This window comes from Plectropomus leopardus, chromosome 14 (assembly GCF_026936395.1).
Source record: "Plectropomus leopardus strain MGB_pleo_1.0 chromosome 14, ASM2693639v1, whole genome shotgun sequence".
Classification (NCBI taxonomy): domain Eukaryota; kingdom Metazoa; phylum Chordata; class Actinopteri; order Perciformes; family Serranidae; genus Plectropomus; species Plectropomus leopardus.
The window spans coordinates 7,980,859-7,998,592 of NC_142189.1; the positions used below are offsets into that span (position 1 = coordinate 7,980,859).

General features: G+C 37.3%; 3 protein-coding genes and 1 long non-coding RNA gene across 5 annotated transcripts in view; 3 read left to right on the forward strand and 1 right to left on the reverse strand.

The window, feature by feature from the left end:
- The window catches only part of LOC148187416 (uncharacterized), a 52,812-nt gene extending 50,855 nt beyond the window's left edge, over positions 1-1,957 (forward strand). Inside the window, exon 5 of the long non-coding RNA XR_015778605.1 lies at positions 1,308-1,957. This is a non-coding gene — a long non-coding RNA (uncharacterized LOC148187416). The remainder of the gene's footprint in view (positions 1-1,307) is intronic.
- On the reverse strand, positions 1,904-8,174 carry fuca2 (alpha-L-fucosidase 2). The gene is made up of 7 exons (XM_042500655.2): positions 7,834-8,174; positions 6,868-7,055; positions 6,382-6,721; positions 6,081-6,291; positions 5,272-5,462; positions 4,739-4,847; positions 1,904-3,529 (listed from the first exon to the last, which is right to left on the reverse strand). Exons 1-7 carry the CDS (start codon positions 8,019-8,021, stop codon positions 3,392-3,394), a joined length of 1,365 nt encoding a protein of 454 aa, XP_042356589.2. The 5' UTR covers positions 8,022-8,174; the 3' UTR covers positions 1,904-3,391.
- Positions 8,175-8,205: 31 nt separating this feature from the next.
- Positions 8,206-13,200, forward strand: tatdn3l (TatD DNase domain containing 3, like). Of its 2 annotated transcripts, none has more exons than XM_042500899.2 (10): positions 8,206-8,404; positions 8,485-8,517; positions 8,656-8,729; positions 8,810-8,894; positions 9,648-9,710; positions 9,823-9,932; positions 10,819-10,874; positions 10,955-11,067; positions 11,391-11,471; positions 12,056-13,200. In XM_042500899.2, the coding sequence occupies exons 1-10, from the start codon at positions 8,351-8,353 to the stop codon at positions 12,197-12,199; spliced, it is 813 nt and encodes a 270-aa protein (XP_042356833.1). In that variant the 5' UTR covers positions 8,206-8,350; the 3' UTR covers positions 12,200-13,200. The 2 variants fall into 2 exon arrangements, with proteins under 2 accessions (XP_042356833.1, XP_042356834.1); XM_042500900.2 differs by having other exon boundaries at positions 11,394-11,471.
- Positions 13,201-13,862: 662 nt separating this feature from the next.
- The window catches only part of coq8ab (coenzyme Q8A, genome duplicate b), a 29,212-nt gene continuing 25,340 nt past the window's right edge, over positions 13,863-17,734 (forward strand). The window contains exons 1-4 of the mRNA XM_088087614.1: positions 13,863-14,145; positions 14,852-15,003; positions 16,154-16,462; positions 16,610-16,676. Of these exons, the coding sequence (XP_087943740.1) occupies positions 14,869-15,003; positions 16,154-16,462; positions 16,610-16,676 (511 nt within the window). The 5' untranslated portion in view covers positions 13,863-14,145; positions 14,852-14,868. The remainder of the gene's footprint in view (positions 14,146-14,851; positions 15,004-16,153; positions 16,463-16,609; positions 16,677-17,734) is intronic.

Sequence of the window (17,734 nt, forward strand, 5' to 3'; positions counted from 1 at the left end):
TGCCATTATCTCAGCAGTACCTGAAAATAATCTTGACATGATTGTGTGTTTCCATGGCAACCATGCCAACGTCTGTAGCCAGTTTTTTTTTTCCCCGGTTCCTGTCTACATATATAATTACTACCACAGATTACAGCACCAAGACTGCAGGAGTGAGTGGAAAAAACAAGCTTCAGCAACGCAGTGCGTCAATATGTGATCATACAGTGTTACAGGTGCTGATAGGCATTAAAATGTGACGTCTATGATATAAAATGTTGCCTTAATTGAGTCATGCTTTTCAATATGATAAATGCTTGCAAAATTGAATGTGAGATTACTGTTCCATACAATGCGCCCCAGGGATGACGGTTTCCTGTAGGCCAACAGTTGGCATTGCCTTGGTTCCCTTGTCAAAAAGCCTATAGGAGTTTTCCACTGGATTTGGATTGTTGCTGCAAATAAGCTCCACGGCAAACATTTCTGATACAATCTTCACAAATTAACAACTGAAGCCTAAATGCATCGCCAGAAATAAAAAACTATCATTAGGATATTAAAGGACTACACCACACTCACATTACTTAACAGCACCATCACAGCGGCTGTAGTATCCAACATGATGACGTTCTGTTGTCTCATTTAGCCACCGTTTAGCAACTGCCTTTTTAAAGATACAATAAAGGCTTTAAATTCATGAGTGGGGGATTTACTGATGCATTTTCATGTCATAGAACAACAGGTGAAAATCTCTTACGCTTGTGTTGAACACAGACCTTTTGCAGGCTTCTAACTGTCTGACCTTGAAACAAAATAAAAGTCCTCTGCTATTTTCATGTTTTTATAGGGGGTATATGGGGACTATTTTTGACATTTAATGGTGCAAAGATTGATCAAGAAAGTACTCCACAGATTAATCTTGTGTGAAAATAATTGTTAGCTGCAGCCCTGCACTAGAAAAAAAAATCTTCAGATATTCATTTAATTTGTTTTCAATTTTAAATTCATAATGATAAAATATTTTGAGTCTGAGTCAAATTCTTTGTAGCCTACACAATTACTTGGCCATTAAAGCTGAATGTGATTCAGCCCCACATTCATATGTAAAAGCTTCATATTTGACATTTCAATATTTTAGCTTTAAGCTTTAGTTCTCTGCTCACTTCATTTTACAAACATAGAATAAATATGAGCTAAATTATTTTTTTAAATAGTTAAAATCGCCAACTTTAATTAAAATGTGGCAGCCCACTGTGTGTGCAGTCCACTGTACATTTGTCCTCACACGATTTGCATTCTCACATCTTTCTGTTGTTGTTGTTGTTTAGGGGATCAGCTGTCATGTGCGGGTACCCAGGCCGGGGATAGCCTGCTGAAGGTGGGAAATGCATGGACGTGAGAACCCCTTGCGAACCCCCCATCTGCACGTCATGGAACATTTGCAGAACAGGGACCTCCCACCTTAAAGGCGTGCAACAGAGAGCAGACACAACAGTGAGACCTGCCCTGCACCGGACTCACCATCTTAGGTGACAAATACACCTCTTTTTATTGAGATCGGAGGAGGAGAAGGCAAAAGCAATAACGGGTTAACCACGTAGTGTGAGCGCGGTGAGAAGCAGCGGAGCAAAGGCTTACCGGTCACTGTGCAGCGTGCAGATGATTTCATTTCCCCGACATTCTTCTGATGCATGACAGGGAGGCTTGTTTTCCTGGGCCGTCTTTGCACAGCTGGGGTGTAGAGTACAGAGCAGTTTTGCGCCGTCAGCGTGCTTTAAAATGTCACGCAAGGCCGAAGTGTAGATACAGATGTGAGCAGCAGGGGGCGCTGACAGGATGCAATAACTGAGGTAATCTAGGAGTGCAAAAGTCAAACTGAAACAATCAAAAGTTATTAGAAAACGTGATGTATAACACAAAAAGATGGTGCTTAAAATTTTATTTAAACATTTCTTCAACGTATAAAACATTCAATTCCAAATTGATTAGTGCTGCAGACTTATTTAAAAATCACATAAAAACATGAAAGCTTAAAAAAAATGATCGAAAATGGTGGTGAAAAATCATAAATTGAAACATCATATTTCACAGTTTTTTCTTCATTAGAGGTCACATTTTGACTGATGCATATAGGATATGGGTCAACCTTTTCTGGACATAAAAATGACAAAGTTAAGGATCCCTGAGCTAGACAGTGGTGGAGGAAGTACTCTGATCATTTACTGAAATAAAAATAGTAATATTACAGTGTAAAAAATACTCTATTACACATAAAAATCCAGCATTAAAAAACTTAAGTAAAAGCATAAGTATTAACATTAAAATACACTTAAACTAAAGTAAAAGTACTATTTATGCAGAATGGCCCAGCATAGTTTTAATTATATTATTGTTTAGTTTTGATTATATTGTTGAATTATTAGTGATGTGTAAGCATCATTTTCAACTATTTTATAAATGGCTGGGTAGCTTAATCCATAATACATCATAATTTATCAGTTGATTTATATTTTGTATTAATAATCTGAATCAGCAAAGTAACTGATGTTCAGGGTTCCCACAGTCTTAGAAAAAAACGGAAAAGGCTGGAAAAGTAATGGAATTTCTCTGTCACATTGTCAAGGCCTGAAAAAGTCATGGAATTAGTAAAAGTCATTGAATGTTTTGGAAAAGTCATATTGTGAATTGTGTTGTGTGTAATGAAATTGTCAGTTATCTTCCGTAGATAACCTTTCATGCAATGTAACATAACGGCAAATGTATTTTCTGTAGCTGATTATATATCGTAGTTCCAATACGCGCTGATGTGTGACAACGTTTGTTCAACATTGCATACGTTTCCCTCTTCTCTTCGGTATCTGAAATTCCATTTAAATAGAGTTTGAATCTGATATGTTTAAAAACACTAATCAGGGGAAGCAAAGAACAAGAAATTGTGATGGATCCTTGAAAAGTCATAAAAAGTTTTGAAATATTATGCATGAAAATGTGTGGGAACCCTGAATGTTTTCAAATAATAATGGTGAAGTGAAAAGTACAACATTGGCTTCCAAAATGTCATAAGTAAAAGTAAAAGTTAAAGTAGCGTCAAATGAAAATACTCACGTAAAGTTGCTAAAAATTGTACAGTGTAGTACATGAGTAAATGTACATGTGACATTCCACCACCGGAGCTAGAACATGAGACTTTAATCACGAAAGTTACTCAGATCAAAAACAATAATCATGTATTAATGTTCATTCTTGACTTCCCTGCATTTGTATTTCAAAAAGGACAATTTCTATACTGTATTAGTGCAACTCACAGACAGTACGGTGCATTTCTGCTTCAGTGATTCAAACACATTAAAACGTCAGGTCTCTCTCTTGGCCGCCAGCCTTGTCAGTTCCTCTTCACCTGTTCTGGTTCCCTTTAAGTGGCACCTGTCAGCCTCAGTGTCCAGGCCCACTGGCAGGGCATCTGGCTGAAGGACAGCTGGGGCAGGAGAACCCGCAGCCCGCTGGGCTTCACAGGCTCCCACTGCAGAGAGCCGTGACCGAGAAGCTCCACCTTTTTTTTTTTTTTTTTTAGGACAAAAGCAAAACATGAACAAGTTGACAGAAAAAAAGGGGAGAAAGAAAGAGAGATGCAGCATGAACGAGTTAACTTTATCTCCCAGGATGCAGTGTAGTTATTTGATGAGTTAGACTGATATATTGAGCTTTGATTAAATACTCTGTCATTTCGTTCTCTGATAATATGACAGAGGTTCTTTTTTTCTGACCAGAGTCACGTTATAATAGTCTGTAAAACCAGTCATACATTTTTACCGTCTTTATTCGTTTAATCAATTTATGCTATAAGATCTGAAAGTACTGGTACCACATCTGATTTGTCAGCTGTCAGAAAATTAATAAGCAACTATTTCAAACATTTACAACACTTTTAAGGAACTATTTTTTTGCAATTTGCTGCTTTTTTCTGTTTTATTTTATGGTAAACTAGCTTTTTTGAGATTGTTGGTCAGAAAAAAACTTGGCCTCTAAATACTTGTAGACATTTTTCACTATTTTCTGACAATCATTGTACTCAACTACTTATCAGTTCATTGAGAAAATAATTGTTAGAGAAATCGACAATGAAATAACAATTAGTTGTAGCCTTATATGCTACTTTAATTATTTATTTCAACAGCTAGCATGAATAACTGGAGCCTCTATACCATTAAAAAAAATATTGCTAACTCAGAAAATGTAACTGCTGTGAGGCAGACTGAAGAGGTTTACAGTCTTAAAAATATGTAATATATTGCATAAAAATGATCACATCTAACAGATAATATCTGCAAAAATATATGCTAATGATGACTTCAGTTTAAAAAGATAACTTGCAAATAACCATTTAAATTTTTTTTTAAATAAATATTAAATATTAAACATTTTTTTACTGATCCCTTAATCTTTTTTTCTTTGGTTTAAGAATTGTTTACTAAGTTATTCCCTAATATTCAACAGAAATTTATGTTATACTGTGTTTGTTAACTCAAACTCAGTTGAATTCAAAGGTTGGGATCCAGAAAAACCAAGTTACATACTTGTCGGGAAATTTTGCAGTTGAAAAACAAACTTATTTGTGGACAAACTGTGTAATAGAAAACATAGTTAATGTCTGCGCTGCCGTTCCTTGTTATTTAGCAATCATGATATATGCTGAGACTTGAATATACTTTTTATTGGCAAAGAGCTAATAGCTTAGCTCTGCCTCTGGCTCTGGTCTTACCTGAGTCTGTCCTTGTGTAGCCACGGGTTCATTCAGAATCACAGATCCTTTATTGGGCCATTCCAGTAAAGCAGCAAAGATGCTCTTTTCCTGTGGTCTGAAAGTGTACCTGTAAAGACAGACATGCAATTATTTGCAAAAAATATAATTTATTATATCTGATGTCATTACATGTTAGTTAGTTCGACATTATGAGAAAGAGAAAATTTAATTAAACACCGCTATGATGACTAAATGTAAGTCAAACAGTTATTTCTAATGTTGTCCCTAATGTAAAGCTGGCCAAGATGCAGGTGAGCAGGCGATAATATAGTACTATCATTAACAATGCGTGATTTTTTCGGAGGCAATTTGGAACAAAATAAACTGTGAAGAAATACACGTGTATAGAAATCATTTCACATTCTGTACAAGAACTGTGGGATTCGTGTGTCAAAATATCAAGAACAAAGAGGGAAGAAATGTAATCTATACCACAAAGTTCTCTTAAAAAGTTTGGCTGCACACTGCAACCAACATATATGAACACACACCAGATGTTGGGAGTGACAGAGTCGTTCTGAGCACGCCATGCTGTTGTGTTGTAGATGGCCTCCCCGTTGACCTTCAGCCACTGACCCATCTGCCTCAGACGCTCCTCGAAGATGGGAATGATCCTTCCATCATGTGTCGGGCCGATGTTCATCAGCAGGTTTCCCCCGCAGGACACAGTCTCCACCAGCGCCTGAAAACACCAGGTTGGATTTTATAGAAGAGACTTTATTGCTTTTCTGCACAAATGTTTCTTTGCAGCCTGAGGGTGCTGTTCCCTCAGACTCAATAGGACTAATACTAGAAAAGTAAAGGAGAGCGAATAACTATTACTTACCTATTTACTGACTAACAGAAAATGAATGGGCAACACTTTCAATTTTTAATGCAAAGTGCCAAACATTCCAGGTTCCAGCATATTAAATATAAACCTATCCTTGTTTTTCATTATCATCAATAATAGAAGAGATGCATAACAGCTGTGAAGACAGACAAATGGACTCAGAAAGGCTATGAAAACAATAAGTGACACAAAATGACTACAAAGTGACACAAAACTTCTACAAAGCGACTTTCACTGACCACTAAGAGACACAAAACAACTACAAAGACATGTCAAATGACCACGAGAGAGACTCCAAAGACCACTTAGAGAGACAATACAACTACTAATATATATTAGTAGTTGTATATAGTATATATATATGTAAGCCATTTTATTGTAACATTACATTTTACATTTTATCACGTATTATGATTTTTTTCAACCTAATCAAACTGTTTACAGGTAAATGAGGTATTGCTGTCTCACCGCTACAAGCTGCTCGATGGTGAGGTAGTCACGTAGAGGAGCATTGCGTCTGTAACCCCAGGACTTTGTGTCGATGGTCATGCAGTTTTCCCACTTGTGTTTGAGCAGGTGTCCTGGCTGGTAGCGATCAGCGCAGGTGTAATATCCCCCGTGGGTACAGATAGAGCCATAACCCCAGCGATCATTTGTCACCACCGTGTCTCGTACAGGACTGTAAAGACATGCAGATAGATATCACACTTTATGTGTACATGTTGAATCTAACAAAACACACATTTACTGTATAACTCAGCTGTATTACCTGTCATTATAGAGCCAAGCTAAAAAATCTGTGCTGTTCCAGTACTTGTCAGGCGCGTCGCCGTCCCCATCAGACCACAGCACCTCTGGTTTGTACTTGAGAATGAGCTCATAAAGCTCAGGCAGAGTTTTACTGGTAGGGAAGTAGTTTGTAGTGAAGACATTGGCAGCGTCCTGTTCAAAGAGCGGATTAAACCACTCAAAGAGAGAGTGGTACAGCCCTAAACGCATGTCACTGTGAGTGCGGACGGCACTCGCAACTTCATCTACTAGATCTCTCTTTGGTCCAACATCCACTGCGTTCCAGTTCCAGGAGTTTTTTGAGCCCCACAAAGTGAAACCTGAAAAATATGTAGATAAAACAATATACCCTCAAAGACGCAGCATGTGTGGAATTATATGTTTTGTTTTTGCACTTTGAAACTACCTTTTGTGTCTGTGCAGCAACTTAAACAAGAAAAGACATTATCTCGATCATGTCCTGTACCTTCATGGTGTTTTGTGGTCAGGACGATGTATTTTGCCCCTGATGCGGCAAAGATGTCAGTCCACTCTTTGGCATCGAAGAACTCAGCAGTGAACTGAGGTGCAAAGTCTTGATACTTGAAGTCTGGAGGATAATTCTTCTGCATGAAGTCTACATATGGCTTTAACTTTTGCTTCTGCCAGTACCACCTGCAACAGACAAATGACGCAGAACAGGCTGAAGGAAGACAAGCCACCAATTTGAACAGTTTTGTTCTATAATAACAAAATACATGTATATTTCCTGTATTTCAAACAATAATTACAATTAATATTTTAGGTTGATGGTCTTTATTGGAAGGTGAAAGACTGTTACAGGTTACAAGTTTTAAAACAAAGTTCAAACTTACCATTTGATTAAGGCATGTTATTATTGTCATAATTAGTAATTAATTAATAAGTAATTAAGAATTTTCTAAACATCCTACAATACTCTATATAAACCCGGAAATAATGTATTTAAATTTTCACTTTTTCTAACCATATTCAGAGCTTATAGTCCTGTTAACTTAAAAATTGCGTATCTCACCATAAGGACCATTAAGTTGCTATTCTGGAGCTTTCAGTGAAACCACATGATTCCACTTCTTCAGCAGACTATCAGCAAACAGGGACAAGATCGTCTTAAAAATGCAAAGGAAAAAATAGAAATATGACCTAAAGCTCAATAGCAGCTGCTTAATGGACCTTGACCTTGTGGTGAGATTTTCGTTTTTGCTTTAATGCTGATTTAAACTTCCTCCAAACGACAGTTTGTGACTTCACAGTTCAGGGAATGAAGTATACTCCCCATACTGTGATCACCTGCTTCACTTCGTGTACGTTACCTGAATGTCAGTTTCAGACTTTACCATAAACTCTCATTGTCTGTAAAGTTGAAACCGTGTCATTAAATATGAATAACAAGAAACGGGGGACCAAAACTCACCAGAACCACTCGCTGCCAAAACTCGGGACAGAGAAGACCCCCCAGTGTATGAAGATGCCAAACTTGGCCTGATCGTACCACTCTGGCAATGGTCTGGAGTCGATGGATTCCCAGTTGGGTTCGTATTTTGCTCTGCCGGTGCCGATCAACAGCATCGATAAAAGGAAAGAAACTGTTAAAAATCCCATTTCAGGTTCAGATCTCACCTAAGCTCGTGAAGCGAAACAATCCTCAGAGGGCTGGGTGACTATCACATGATGAAGCGGTTGACAGTTGACAGTAAAAACCATGAAGTCAACACAATACAGCAACAAAACAAGGAAGGTAATTTACAGACGCGAGGATACTGTTGTTGGATGTTTAATTTGTTGACCGGTGACGTTCAACCAATCAGATTTAATGGAACACCGCCTCCCCGGGCAACGCCGTGTTCTACATCTCGCGCTCCTACGAGTGTACGCATGCGCGGTCCGTCTCATTTTGCGGAATTAGGTGATGTTTATGTTACAGTGTCCACATGTATGGATACGTCGACTGTCACTGTCATATCTCTGCGGGGGATTTTGACAAGGTATTTTTACTCTTTTGACGACGCGATATTATATCTGAAATATGTTGTGAAGCGTTAACTGTTCCGCTTTTCTTTATTAGGACTTAGAGGAGGTGGTTGAGAGTTCAAAAAAGGTGAGCCGTCTCAACCATAGGCAGTATATTAACATATAAACCTTATGTACAGTCTTTGGTCTCAACTAAGAAGAAAGCGTTTAGTATCGCTGTTATTGTGTGTGTTTAACTAATTTCTCTGCTTTATTTTTTTCCAAGGCTGGACTATTGGCATTATTAGCCGTGGCTGAGCATGCAGGGGAATTTGACAAGATAATCGACTTGTCACAGAGGTAACCGACTATTCGAGTGACAAAATTTGAGTTTAACCCGTCACTTGTCTCTTTGTGTTGACGTTTTCACTGGTTTCTAGGTTTCCTGGGTTTATTTTTCCCTGTTTAGGCGTCCACCCTGTTCAAGAAGTCCCCCCAGAGCAACAGAGGGGGGCTACTCTCCAGGTAGGCTACAGTTTAAAGGGTCAGTTCACCCAAATTACAAAAACAATGATCTCACTCACCTGTAGTTTTATCTACAGGCAGGTAGCTTTGGTTTGAAGTATTTCTTTAAGATTTCTGCCACAACCTATAACATTTAATCAAAGAGGTCCAGATCCTACCAGAGTGCTTTGTAGTACCTATCTTCTCCAACCCATATTCTCCATATACTGTACGTGTACACGTTATTAACCTAATCTGTTCGTATTTTGTAAAGTCTTTATTTTACTGTTATTACTTTTAACTTTGATTACATGCCATCTATTGCATGTTTTCTAGAAATATGTTGGAGGTAATTTTTTTGCCTGTATTTAATAATGACAGTGGAGAAATGGGTGAGAAATTACATCAAGCAGAGGGTATAATCTTTTGATTGATTGTTAAGCACCTTGAAGAAAATTAAAAAAGAAATGTCTTAACTTAAATAGAATTTCTGCACTGAAATACAGCAACACTTGTCTCCAGAAACAAAGTCCTCATTACTCTGGATGATTCATAGAAGACACTGCCAGAGTAACGGGGACAATTTATGAAAGCATAAATCCAGTCACATCCACAGAGTTGGGAAGATGGCAGAAATCCAAAAACAGATATCACAAAACCTGAACAATTCCATGAGTCCTACCTGAGAACATTTATTGTGTTTTGGGAGTATTTCAGTGAATTTCCACAGTTGTCATGTTAGGAATAAAGTGTGTTTTTCCGTCCTTTTTCCAGGATCTAGATGCTGCTCTGCCCATAATAGAGAAATATAAAGACCACCTTGTGGCCATTGGGGAGGTAATGATTAATAATTCAGTATCTCTGATGTGGCTATATTTAATTAAAGTTTGCTGTCCTGGCTTTCTTTTGCATTCGTGTTAACTCTTTTTATGTGTGTCTTTTATTTTAGGTTGGTTTGGATTTTACACCCAGATATGTCAGTGGTGAGACTGACAAAGAGAGTCAGAGGCAGGTCCTCATTCGTCAAGCACAGATCGCCAAGGAACTGGATCTCCCTCTGTGAGTCACACTGTAGATGATACAAACTCAACTGGTAAAGATTGAATTTAAGCTTCTTAAGATAGTTTACCTGCACTGGAGCTGCAGCTAATGATCGTTTTCACTGTTGATTAATCTGTTGATTATTTTCTTGATAATTCAGTAATAAAATGTAAGAAAATATCCTAAAGCCCAAGATATGTCCTTGAATTCATGTTTTGACCACAACCTCAAGCTATTCCATTTACTGTCAACGAGGAGGAAAGAAACCAGAAATTTACAATTTATGTTTGCCGTTATTTACATTTAAGAGGCTAGAATCAGACAATTGGATTTTTTTAGAATTTTTTTAATTAACTCAAACCGATTAATCAACTATCATATCAGTTGGCGATTTAATAGTGACATTAATTAGTTAATAAATAAATTATTGCTGCTCTAGTATGCACACTACATCCCAATATCATATCAGCTGCACAGAAAAAAAGGCAAGAACAATTAAAGTATAGGGATTAGATGCTTCCACAAAAATGAGAGTATCATTTCAACACATTATGATCAATTAACCGTCTTCAACAGGTAATTGATCATAATGTCAGTAAAGAGTCAGTCTTTTTCAGGAACATGTACTCACCATGCAGGCAGCTTTTTATCCTGATATTTGAAAGTTAGAAATCCGCTCACAGCCCTTAACTTTGTGAAAATATTTAATACTTATTTAACAAACAGCTGTTGGTGGCATTCCCAGAATTAGATGGCATGTTTGACTGCAAATTTTTTGTCAAAGAAAAATGTTTTCAGAGCATCTTTAAAAGAATCTATACATCCTCAGTCTGTGCAGCAACATGAAATTCATCATTTGTGCCTTAACAAACAGACTTCTTCAATGTTTTTATGTTATTTCTAGAAATGTTCATTCACGGTCTGCAGGAAGACCCACCATCCAGCTCCTGAAAGAGCAAGGTAAACATCAAAGTTTAGATTATCTTCTGTTTACTTGAGTGTGTAAGTGGTGAACTGCAATTCCTCTGAAAATTCACTAGGTGTCGAGAAAGTGCTGCTTCACGCTTTTGATGGGAAACCGTCTGTCGCCATGGAGGGAGTGAAGGCTGGATATTTCTTTTCTATCCCACCATCCATCATACGCAGTGAACAGGTACAACAGAGCACCAGATCATGTTTAATTTACACTGTGTCTTAACCTAACCTTGCTAAAAATGTAAACACCAGCAAATACACTCTTACACATACACATGCTTATTTGTAATTTGATTATTAATAGACAGGAAATTGTGGATTTTAAAAACATAGTTGAAAATTATTTGAATATCTTTGTTTTTTTTTACATTTGAGCATTCATAGTTTACACAACTCAAATACTGACACGGTCTCTTCAGACAGACCAACATGTTTACTTGGCTGTTTTATCACATTAAATGTTAATGATTAATGATGTTTTTTTGTGTATTTTCCACCAAGAAGCAGAAACTTGTGAAACAGTTGCCGTTAGAGAACATCTGTCTAGAAACTGATTCACCTGCTCTTGGTCCAGAAAAGCAGGTAAAGTATTTTTTTCTCATTTGCACTGCATGTTTTTGTTTTGTTTGGTTTGTTTTGTTTTTTTGTTAAACTTAATTAATTCAGGCATCGAGAGCGCTCAGGTTTCCTGCAAGGTTGCAAAATAATTATTAGACATGTCCATAAAACAAATATTTGTTTACAATGAATAAATGCATCCAAACCTACCAAAATTGTAATTAAAACACCTTTAAAATTGTACTTACATCTACACCATCATTGTGTTCCTATGCCCCAAAAATGGGCACGGTCTTGACATTTTGCAAAGTACCTGTTTGTGTCGGTCTTGTCTGTTGGCATTGAGCATATGAAGCCATTTGGTAGCAGGAATGTGTTATGAGCAAGTAAAGTTAGCAAGCTGTAGCAGTTTTTTTAATCCGCAAATGACTGGAAAGTATGTTTAATAAAGTTTGGCTGTATTGTTATATTGTTACATTTTTAACTACTTTAAGAATGAAAATGGGTAAAATATTAAGGAATATTATTTAACTGTTTGAAATGTGTGGGAACCCCATGTATTACCTTGAATGTTTTTCACCCCTTCATGTTCTGCCTCCTGGTTGCAGGTGAGAAATGAGCCCAAAAACATCTGCATCTCTGCCGAGTACATCAGTAAAATCAAAGGAGTGTCGCTGCAGGAGGTGATGGAGGTGACGACACAGAACGCTCTCCGACTCTTCCCAAAGCTTAAATCTGCCATCAGACTCTGACAAAGCCTTGGTCATTAATTTCATCAGTCAAAATATCTCAAATTATATGCCCAAATAATTTAATGTGGAAGTCTGATTTACATTTTAAAGCACCTTGGTGAAGCATTAAGTCTGAGAAGGTGAAAATCTGTGTTATAGCCGCCTATTTAAAGCCAAAACACCAACATGTGGACTACATAACTGTACTTGAGTTTGGGAAGCCATTTATTTATCTCCATGTATTATTAAATGAAGGAAGATGAGATAATTTAACACACAAGTTGGACATTTTTCATGTGTGTGATGCATCTGAAACATCCAACATTTCTTAACACCTTGTCAAGCATCAAAAACAACAGCTGGCATCCATCGTGGGCGCTCATTGAAACACTGTAAAGTGAATAATCATCACATGCCAGAGTGTTATTTTTATATTTTTCCCATCAACAGGTCTAAGCAGAGCAGTGACATCACTAAGTTAGTAATTTCAATGGTCACTTGTACTATGATTCATCATTCAACATTAGCTGCTGTAGCCAAACTCCAGTGGCCCTTAGTCAGTGGCAGTTCACAGCTGTGTGGGGTATTGCTGCCTTCAAGTGCTCCTCAAAAGATACGACTTTTGAGCTCTGAGGGTTTAGAGTTATGTCCTACTGCTGAGTACTTTAGATGTGTTTTGGCTAAAACAGTTTAATTTGTTTCAATGGAAAATTAAAATGTCAATTAATGAACTAAATTGAGATCTAAGGTTGTTTTTTCAGCCTGACAGTAGTGATATGGCAGGTGAAAATGCAGATTTCTTATTAAAGACGTTGACACAGCCCCACATATCAACAACTGACAAGTACTGTTTAACTTATTATCTGTATCAGCTCTCAAAAAACACTGCAAAGTCACACAGAAGAATTATGCAGAGGAAGTCATGTGCTAAATGTAATGATGTCCTTGATTATAAAGTTGTTTATCCCCACAATATATTAATTCTACTATATTTACTCAATAAAATTAATTCTATACTTTTATTTTGCTCTAGTTTCCCAGATTATCTTTCTTACTTGTTGCATAATAAGGTCAAACAATCTAAAGCCTGTAGCATGTGACAGAATTAGAATAAATGAAATTAAAGTACATTTATATATAAGTACATATATATATATATATATATATATATATATATATATATATATATATATATATATATATATATATATATATATATATATATATATATATATATATATATATATATATATATATTTTTTTTTTTGGTTCATAGAGTGGCATATGAATGTTTATGTAAATGACAGAAAATAACAGCAACACTTGCACGATTAAAATAAGCAGTTTAGTCTGTATTTTAAATCGTTCATTACTTTTATATTGACATTTATAAATAATTAAACTTTCTTTTTTTTTTATAGTTTTATAGTTTTGGGGGGGGTAACGGGAAAATAGCACTCAGTTTTACTTAGGTCACTGACCTCCAGACATCATTAAATTTACCTAAAAAAATTAAATCAGAAACCATTAAATTTACTTTGGCACCATTATGATTTCAACTAAACTAAATTGATTTGTGTTCATTCTTCCGGATGTTTGCGCTGTCGTGAACGCATCGTGCGTGCGGCTCACGCTCTGCGCTGACGCGTCGGCCGTCACGCCCTCGGGGACGGACTGACGGTCTGTCGGACCAGTGCGGAGGTTTGTTTATAGCCGGAGCTCGCGGCTGAACTTTGCCTCATTGGCTCGTGTTTGTTAAACGTCCCCGCGGTGTCGCCGCGTGGAAAATTAGCATGCCCTTCAGCGTGTCGCGCGCCTCTCCGCCCTGCTTGCTCGAGTTGAGGTGTTTACAAAAAAGTGTGTCAAGTCAAATCAAGGTGAACGGCGTCTCGTGCTGTAGTCGCACGATGCTCACAGCGTGCCCGCGGTGCTGAGAGGACTGAAGGGTTAAAAAAACTTCTGTTGGTGGTGAGTCAAAGTTTTGATTTTTCATTGTTAAAATTGTCGGAAAATCTGTTTTATTTAAATGTATTTGTTTTAAAACGTTTTAAAAGTGTGCGTGTTTTTCTGCTCACTCTTATCTCACAGCCAGCCAGGTTGATATTGCACTTTTATCAGTGTTTGATTAGGTTGTTTTCTTAAAGCTGTGGACGTGGAGTCAGGCTTTATTCTACAAGCATGGGAACATAAACTGATGTTCAGACAGTGATGAGATCCTAAACTGGGGGCGTATTTATGTTCCCGGGCTCATTTGCTCCCAAACAATATCCTTTCACATGACTCATTAAGTGAATATTTATGGTCTCAGTAATGTTTTGCCCCAGGTTAAATGTTCAGTATATATCTCCTTGAGTCAATATGTTGAAATCACCTGTCTATAGCTTGTAGCTGACTGATATTACGCCCTCTGAAACCCACTGTATGCCCTCAGATTTGTTTGACAGTTTTTTGACTTTGGACATTGATATCTCCACCGTGGCCGAACAGATTTTTACCATTTAAGCTGCATTTGAAATGACCGTCACCTTTTGCTCTTTTATGATTTAAACTGTGAAGCTTGCCTTTATTTATATCTTACAATGTTAGTTTATATTAAGAGACACACGGCCTCAACTGAACTCTTCCATCTCACCTCACTACCCAAAAGTAACCTCTACTTCCTGTCTTCTGCAGGTCTGAACATAAACACCATGACAGGTGACGTGGTGGTCTGGAGGGGTCTGATCTGGATGAAGCAGGCAGCCAGCAGAGCCCCACACGGCGGCCTGCACGGCACCGGGAACCAGAGGCTGGTGAACTTCCATCACGCTGCCGGATCAGCGAGGGTGAGCGAGTCAGCCAGGATCTGGTCATCATGCAGCTGCAGAGCCGGATAGAGTTTCACAAACATGCAACCCAGATTCCTCCAGAGTCTGATCCTGCACCATCACCTCATCCACACTGCAACAGATGAGAGGATTTATAAAGTCCCATAGTGGTCTTTACTGCCAAAAACTATCTAAAAAATTTAGAGTGGGAAGTAAAGCCTCTGAAACAACATTTGAACATTTGCTGCCACATATTTGCTTTGAAACCCCTGAAACTGATACAGAGTTTACTTGTAGTCCAACAGCTAGTGGTTACCCCTTAAAACCTTTCTGATTTGTTTACTTTGAATAATTAATAAAGAGTTCAATCAAAAAGGTAATTCAACAGGCCCGCTGCGGATCCTTAAAAAGTCTTAAAAGGCATTGAATTCATTAATCTAAAAATTAGGCCTTAATTTTTTATTAAAATGACTGAAATTGAAATTGAAATTGAAAATGACTTGTCAAAAGTCTTAAAAACGCTCAGACTTGGGAAGCTGGAGTTTGTGAATCGTTTTTTCTGACGTTGCATTGCAAAATCTCAAAATAATTAGTTAGATCTGTTTTTTAGTTAAATTTAATAATAATAAGTCGGCAAGAAAATTGGAATTCAAGAGTCACTGTGACTAAAACATGTATTTGGCCATCATTTGGGAATTCACACTCTAAAACAGTTGGAGATGTGTGTGTGAGATGTCCAGGTTTTAGAATTTGTAGCTTCTCTGCAGCAACATATTTGAAGCACTGTCATTGTCTGGCTACATATGAGTCTGGATAGACATGGATTTAAACTGTAATTACAACTTAACCCTTTGAAACCTGAGAATTAATGAATGAACATTTATTTCAGATATGTGAAAACAAATTAACAAACAAAAAAATTAGTTCTAACAAATAAGCAAAATAAAGTGAAAAGCATGTTATAAAAAAAATCTGTTGAAAAAAAACTGATGTGTTAAAGGGTTAATTTGTGAATTATAGAAGTGCTGTTTTTTATGTTTAATCTTTCTGCTAAGCTAACCAAACCAGCTGCTGGCTGTAGCTTCATAGTTATCTGGAAGAACAACCAAATGAGCGTGTATCCTAAATGTTTACCACCTGCTCATATGAATCATATGTTGTTGTCCAGGAGACGTTCAGCAAACAGCGAGAAGTCTGCGTCCGCAGATCCGCAGCGGCACAGCTTCACAGATATTCCACTATGGGAGCTTGTTTCAGCACCTGTTTCACTGGAGGTGTAAACGGCGGACAGACGACCTGCAGCGGGAAACCCAGCACTAAACATCTGAAGTACCGTAAGGACTGGACACGCCAACTGTTCTGTGGACACACCAGGTTATTTAACCAGGACAACCCCACTGTGGGACGCCTGACTCAAGAGGACGTGGATAAAGCCGGAAACGCCAAGAAAACAGACATCAAGCAACATAAGCAAGTGGTACCCAGCACCTTTTTTTAAAATCAGTGTTTGTATGTTTAGAATCAGTAGCTCTTGCTTCAGTGATGTGTTTATTCTTATTTTTTTAACATTGTTTAAAGTATTTTTTATTTGTCCTACAAGTTTAGTCCTTGTCCTGTGTTTCAGCTCAGTGACAGAGCCAGAGAGAGGAAGGTGCCTGTCACGCGGATAGGAAGGCTGGTGAATTTTGGAGGTAGGTGTGTTTACTGGTATACTGGGTATGTTGCAAAAGGAAAGTGACATTGATGTTTCCATAATCCTTATAACCAGTTAGTCTCAGATTACTGGGCCGCTGCCAGGTGCTGGCAAAGTCTGATATTGTGTAAATATGACGCAAAACACAGCTTTATGTGCATGTTTTGGGGGATTATTTAAGAGTTAAATAAAACAGCCGACATGTTGCTTTACTGGCACATGTATCAAAGTGTAGGATTGTTTGATGTAGTAATTTATTCTTTATTTATTTATTTTTTCAGTTTCACTGACCTTAAGTTTTGTTTTTTAAGCCTATTTTAAGTTATTCTTTTTCTCCTTAAATTTTAATGGCACCCTGTGGAGATTTCTTCTAAAAAAAAAACACACATGTAATGTTTACATTTGATGTTTCTCAACTAAAAGCCTTTGTGTGTATCCCAGAGGTCGGACAAATGTGTTGAAATAATTTCCTTCCTTATAAAACACTTGCAAAGCAGATTTTCTAAAACACGTTGAAACCAGCACTGTTTATATCCAAGTTTCTTCCTCTTCTCTGCTGCTTCATTTGCTGCAATATTTGGTAGGTATCCACAACCTCCAGATCAGAGTGAAATAACGCTATAGTTTTTTAATTAAAAGTAGAATTTACAATGCTTTTTTATAGTAGGATTTATAGAAAATTAATCTGCAACAATTTAAAGTCATATTTTAAGCAAAAAATTTCCTATTCTTGGTTTCAGATTCGTAAACATTTTCAGACTAAATTAATAGAAGAGGCCACAGATTAATCAGTAATAAAAAATCATCAGTTAGACCCCTTCTGATTATGCTTCTGAACTAATTTAATGCTACTCTGGCTTTTCTTTTTATAACTAAAAGATGAAATAGCCCAGTTTCTAAATTTGTTGCATTTATTAACTCAAGATAATTTTTATGAACTTAAACTCATTTTCTTAACTAGCGTCCAACTGTTTTTGACTCGAGTTGCATAAACAAGTTGTGCAAATGACATTCGCAGCGCTGGCACTTCCTCCAGAGCAGCAAGGGCTCATGGGA

What these genes read in the sequence shown, in the direction of transcription:
- fuca2 (XM_042500655.2), bottom strand. Translation starts at nt 8,021, where the DNA reads ATGGGATTTTTAACAGTTTCTTTCCTTTTATCGATGCTGTTGATCGGC. An exon ending in GACCACAAAACACCATGAAG is followed by an intron (nt 6,722 to 6,867) that starts GTACAGGACATG and finishes CATATTTTTCAG; the next exon opens with GTTTCACTTTGTGGGGCTCA. An exon ending in TCTGTCACTCCCAACATCTG is followed by an intron (nt 4,848 to 5,271) that starts GTGTGTGTTCAT and finishes CTGTCTTTACAG; the next exon opens with GTACACTTTCAGACCACAGG.
- tatdn3l (XM_042500899.2), top strand. Translation starts at nt 8,351, where the DNA reads ATGTATGGATACGTCGACTGTCACTGTCATATCTCTGCGGGGGATTTT. An exon ending in TGGTTGAGAGTTCAAAAAAG is followed by an intron (nt 8,518 to 8,655) that starts GTGAGCCGTCTC and finishes TTTTTTTCCAAG; the next exon opens with GCTGGACTATTGGCATTATT. An exon ending in CTCTTGGTCCAGAAAAGCAG is followed by an intron (nt 11,472 to 12,055) that starts GTAAAGTATTTT and finishes TCCTGGTTGCAG; the next exon opens with GTGAGAAATGAGCCCAAAAA.